Source organism: Parasteatoda tepidariorum, chromosome 6, assembly GCF_043381705.1.
Source record: "Parasteatoda tepidariorum isolate YZ-2023 chromosome 6, CAS_Ptep_4.0, whole genome shotgun sequence".
Lineage (NCBI taxonomy): Eukaryota > Metazoa > Arthropoda > Arachnida > Araneae > Theridiidae > Parasteatoda > Parasteatoda tepidariorum.
In genome coordinates this window covers 9,762,310-9,768,479 of record NC_092209.1, presented here as the reverse complement: position 1 = coordinate 9,768,479, position 6,170 = coordinate 9,762,310, and the positions used below count along the sequence as shown (strand labels likewise).

At 33.4% G+C, this 6,170-nt stretch overlaps 2 protein-coding genes across 2 annotated transcripts in view; both read left to right on the top strand.

Moving 5' to 3' along the window:
- The window catches only part of LOC107456974 (uncharacterized), a 130,113-nt gene that overhangs the window by 51,615 nt on the left and 72,328 nt on the right, over nt 1-6,170 (top strand). The gene's annotated exons all lie outside the window — the stretch shown is intronic.
- Nucleotides 5,543-6,170, top strand: part of LOC107451971 (protein GVQW3-like) — a 1,968-nt gene continuing 1,340 nt past the window's right edge. The window contains exons 1-2 of the mRNA XM_071181631.1: nt 5,543-5,714; nt 5,793-6,127. Coding sequence (XP_071037732.1) covers nt 5,543-5,714; nt 5,793-6,127 — 507 coding nt within the window. The remainder of the gene's footprint in view (nt 5,715-5,792; nt 6,128-6,170) is intronic.

Genomic DNA, 6,170 nt, shown 5'->3' with positions numbered 1-6,170 from the left:
GTGCTGTGTTAATATTTTTATCAGAAATTAAATTTAAAATTTATTTTCTGAATTCTATATTTCAATATTCTCAAATAAAAAACACAAATTTGTAAAAACAATTTTTTTATTTCAGAAACAATTTTTTTCTTTTTTTAAATCAGCAGTGGGGACAAGTGAGGGAATGACATATTGGTATATTTTTATTACCTAAAATTAATAAAAAATAAAAATTGATAATTTTATTTTTATTCTTTTGTTAGCTTGCATTCTGAAGGACACTTTCCCTGAAAAATTTTTTTTCGTAAGTTGTAAAACAAACATAAAATATACTGGGGACATGAAAATGACTGTTTTTGTGAGAATGACCCATATATATGATTAAACAAACAATAATTAAAGTAAAAGCATAGTAAGTTTGTCGAATTAGCAACGACTACATTTAAGTTACCGTTTTTTATTTAATTACAACTTGATTCTGATTTTGTACGAATACTTTTTCTGATTCACCCGTCCCCAAGGAGTTAAAGAATCATCATCATCATCGAAATATATCTGGGCACCTGGGGCCGTTAGCGGCCTTTTTCCCATTCGTCTTGTATTGTGGCCTTTAAGGTGGTTTTTTCTGGTAATTGGAATAAAAGGAAATTAAATATTTTGTATTCTAGTTAAAATTACGTCACTACAAAAATGAGCTGCCATCGATCTGAGGTAATAGGGCAGGTCGAATTATAAATAAACAATGTTTTCTCTTAAGTTTTCAAAAGTAAACATTTCGTTGAATCCTGTGGTGTCACAATTTATGGTCTTTTCGAAAAATCTGAAATTTAACTTCGCAATATGATGATCTAAAAAATCTATGTTGAGGTCGCGATGTATGTTTTTATTGCGGATAAACCATCTTGCTTTTGTTATTTTCCTGAGGATTTTATTCTGGCATATTTTGAGTTTTTTAAGGAGTGATGTGGAGATGTTGCACCAAGCTGGAGATGCATAAGTTAGGATGGGACAGATCATCGAGATGAAGAGTAAACGTTTAAGTCTGAGTTCCATTTAGGGGTTCTGAAGTGGAGTTAAAGAATTGTTTCTTGATTTTTATTGAAATTACATACACTTGCTGACTTGTGTGCTCAATATATAGGCTTATAAGTCATTGTCAAGTAGAAAATACAGATAGAACAATTCAGAGAAAGACATCACAAAGAATACATCCAGGGTTACGGCGGGATTCGAACCCGCTACCTCCACGCTTAACAGAGCGTTTGGACCGACGATACCGCTTGACCAGGGAGTCCCCGGAGTTGAAGAATCGTGGTTTCTCAATGATTAAAAGCAATTTATTTCACATTTCTAGTGGTTTGTAGCATTTGTTGAATTAATGTTACCTGACTGACAACACTGCACCGGAAAGAGTTAACGCAGTAGGAATGTTCTAGCTTAAAGAGGCATCGATGACATGGCTCAAATGAGCATGTACAAATTTGCATAGATATACAGACTTGTAACGAAACAATCCTACCAAACAAAATTGCACATCTAATATATACATTTACGAATATAAGGCTACCACTTTTTTTTTATAAAAGAATGTTTAGGATTTTTTATATACTATGCGACTTGTCTGGTTAATAAACATTTTCTGCAAACCTAAATTATTGCAGGCCTACTTAGTTTTTGCCCTGCTAATCATTAGACGTTTTGAAAATAAATGTAATAGACATTTAAAAAATCAAAGCTCTCAGAATTTTTAGTAATTTTGCAAGCAATTTTATAACCTCCCAGGAAAGAGCAGGTACAAAGTGAGTAATAAATTAAGACATTAACTTAGCTACTGCTGGAATAAACTTTTACAAAAATGTGGCACCCCTATCTAATGAGTTTTTCATAACTAGTCATGAACAGGTGCAACGATATAATTGTAACTGCTTCACATAAAATATGCCAGCAGAAGCGAGCATTTATTTTAATTTTAGACTGACAAAACATAAAAGGTACATAATTTTTAAGAAATTAATAATATTTAATAACATAAATATTTATTTACAAAGTGGTATATTAAAACAAACTCTTTTATCTTTTTAAAAAAAATTATGATTTCTGAATAGTATACGTTCATTAATTGCTCCAAATATTATAACCAGTTATTCTTTTTAAATGCACATTTGTTGCGTGTTTATATAGTTCAATTTAATAATTACAGACAAGGCTATCTGTATTATATAATTTTGTAAAAATTTATTCTACTGGTAGCTAAATTAATATTTTTAGCATATTTTTTTTAAATTCATTTAACTTATTCTCCGCCCTAACTACAGGTAGGTATGTGATTTGTAGCGGTATGGCTATCTTGTGATGCGGATTTTAAATTGTTAACAAAATTTTCCATAAGTCTTTGGTTTTTAATATCTAACACTCTATAATATATTTTGAAAAAAGCTTAGTTGTTGGCTGACCAGTTAATCATCTTCACCAAATTTGTCGAACTTTACGCTCATTGCTAAAGATTTTCACAAAATTGTTATCAAAACGATTGAGGACTTTAGCTAACACTTAAATTTAAATATTTTTGTCCACAATACGTCGATATTTTATACTGTTTCAGATGTTAATTTATTGAGATGATCGAAAACATTTTATCATAAGCTTTTAAAAACTAGAAATTCCTTCCATAAATAAATTTTTCTATCATTTTAGTAATTTTGGTAGGCCAATAACAGCTTTTCAATGTTTAGTTTTTCAATTGTGGTCATTAATCTTTGCAATTGTTTTATATCGTGTTTATACATAAATCCTACTCAATTTATGAAATATTAACCTCATTATTCTACTCTCCGTAGACTGGTTCTCTTCTATGTTATTCAATAATGTATTTCTTATCGATTTTCATCTCATAACGATTCCATAAACTGAAAGAGAGGAGGATTTTAACCTTCAAAATAAGCCTCTAATTCTTCAAAAGCCACGCCTTCAGCTGCTGCTAGAGTATTTAGTCAAAATTCTAAAATATTGACAGAATCGTAGATTTTGACAAATAACAGTCGCATTTACAAAGTGATAAATAATTCTTTTTTTATGTAAAAAGAATTGTTAAGTATTTTTATGCGTGATACGAATTTAATTAATCCATCACGTCAGCATGAAATTCTGCTTCTATTTCTTATCGATTAAAAAATTGTACTATAACATTTTATTTAATCGATTAAAAAACTGTATTTTCAAATGAAAAAATGATTTAGATTTTTTTAATGAAAAGTACCTATTACAAATGTAGTACGGAGTTGTTAAGGAATTCCATCAAACACGAATTTTATTATTTTATTTTATCAGCCTACCCAATTCTGAGTGAACAATTACCAATGTTCTACTCCTTAGCTTTGCAAATTTGAACCCATGTTAGAAAACAAGGGAACTCCTGGTTCAAACATAGAGACAACCAGCTTACGCGGAAGACTTTTTTTTATAGAACAAACCCGCATTTGCGTTAGATGGAGAGAAAAACCGCAAAAATCTCCCACAGTTAGGCAGGGGGATTTTAATCCATGATCCATCTACAACTGATGATATTTTACGTCAGCACAGTCCAGCAAGCCTGGTGAAATCAGGATTATTTAAGGCAGAGGGTGATTTTTGCATTTTTCAGCGGCTCCATTTATGGAAAAGAATACGACTTTAGCCACGCACATGTCACAATCCGTTTACAAGGCGGATCCATTCATTCACCCACAAATCGTAATTTTGACCTGAATCAGAGAAAGATCAATCTCCAATTCAGTCCCCCCAAAAGTATGATTTTTTATGGGAACCTGGTGGACTTTGTGTCCCGGCAGGTTTAACGTGCACAAGTCATCTTGATTGCACCAGTCACGTGCACTATTTACTTCATAGGGAGTCTTCTGCTGGTCAGGGTTAAACTAATGATCACTTGGACATACGCCCAACGCCCTACCTACCAGACTATATCGGCCTCATGTTACTAGTGCAGTCTTTATTACACTTAAATGTTTTTGATTGTGTTATTGCTTTTTATTGACTGTAAGGGGTTACTGAAAGGACATTTTCTACTCATTTTTAAAAAAAAATGATAAATAAAAGCCTATACTTGCAAAACAATATTAATAGAAATCCTGTTCACTTTTTAGGAAAATCGAATAAATATTCGAAGAAGTTATGGGACCCGCAATTATCAAATAAGATTGGAGATATTTAAATGAGAAAAGCATTTTACTCTGGAATTCAATTTTATTTATTTTTCATGAATTTGGTGTCCCCTTAAAGGTACGCCCGAGATGGGTTCGCCGCCCGCTAGCTATGCGATAGTAACTGTTTGTTATATTTCCCAAAAGTTATGTCAGAGAAACTATAAACCCCCCAATTACAATGATTCTTACGGTACTTTTATTTTTTTTAAAGAGTAATAGAGCAGGTATTCTGAAATTTGCATGTTATAAATCTATAGATAATAAACGCATAAATATAAGTAGAGAGCTTCAAAATTTAAAAAAGCCATGTAAAATTAACGTGGCATTCAACGTGATAAGTGCCACTGTCCAGTAAGCATTTATCCCTTACTCCGAACACTGATGTTTCTCCTAATCCATCCTCAGCACATATTAAAATATCGAATAAATATAATAACATTAACGAATAAATATCAAATCGGATGTAACAAATATTTCATACATTCACCAATGCGACTATGTGATTGTTGACATTCACCGGTTAAAGTCTGCATTTTCTTGATTTCAGACTTTTATGGTAACAGTGTTACCATAAAAGTCTGATAATAAATTTCATAAATGCTTCCGGAAGATTTTATTTTCATATTTAAAGTGGTAGTAATTATATACTATTTTTTTCTTTTATAATCTTAATTTTTAAATGATATTGATCACCACTATTCTTACAAAAATTAAGCAGATATATTAATATGCGTTACTATCATGGTTGTCAACTTAAGTTTGCTCATATACAACGTATTTGTTTGCTTAAAATTGAAGTTTTAATTCCATTTTAATACCACTGGGAAAAATGATAATGGAAGGGATTAAAAGTTGGCAGGTATGTAACACACATAATAGTATATTCTTATTCTTTTATTTAAAATATATTAGTAACATGCTATTTAAATTTTTTCCGCTTTATAATTTCGATATACATTTGCCCACTATACCCTACACTGATGTTTTTATTAAGGTTAAGTGCCACTGTTTGGCATATATTTGTCCGGTATGCTCTACATCAGTATTTTTTAAGGTCAAGTGCCACTGCCCAGTATGCATTTAACCGGTACTCCGAACATTGATGGTTCTCCTAATCTATCCTCAGAAGATATTAAAATATCGAATAAATATAATAATACGAGGCCTGTCTAAAAAGTATCCGACCTTAATTTTTCCCGCGCAAAGTAATGATTCTAAGGCGGCACCATCGTGCACGGTGGAAGGAGGAACCTTAATGCACATGCTTGAATTTTTTCACCGCTTTCGGTTGTGTCAGTCGCTGGCTGGTAGTCGCCAAGTAAGGTGCTGTTCGTAGTGTTCGTCGGATTTAGTTTTCTCGTAAGATGACTGAACAAATTGAGCAAAGATATTGCATCAAATTCTGTCAAAAGCTTGGTGATTCTCAAAGCCAAACAATTCGTGAGATTCAGCGGGTGTTTGGAGAAGAAGCGATGGGTGTACCACAAATTAAGGAGTGGTTCATCCGATTCAAAGATGGCCGCACATCAGCGGAGAGTGAGTAGCGTTGTGGCAGGCCCCAAACAGCTCGGAGTGCAGCTAATGTTGAGAGGTTGCGAAATTTGGTGATGGCAGATCGTCGTTTGACAGTGTGGGAGATTGCAGAAGAGGTTGGAGTGAGTAGAGATTCTGCACAAGCAATTTTGCGTGAAGATTTGAACATGAACCGAGTAGCTGCGAAATTCATACCCAAGTTGTTGTCCCTGGAACAAAAAGACCTCCGTTTTGACGTTGCACAGGACCTTCTGGACACCGCCAACACTGATCCTGGGTTTCTGAATACCGTGAGAACTGGAGATGAGTCATGGGTGTACGGGTACGACCTAGAAACAAAAAGACAGTCGTCGCAATGGAAGCATCCCGATTCTCCAAAGCCGAAGAAAGCGCAGCAGGTGCGAAGCAAAATCAAGGTGATGCTGACTGTTTTCTTTGATGTCCGTGGAATTGTGCATC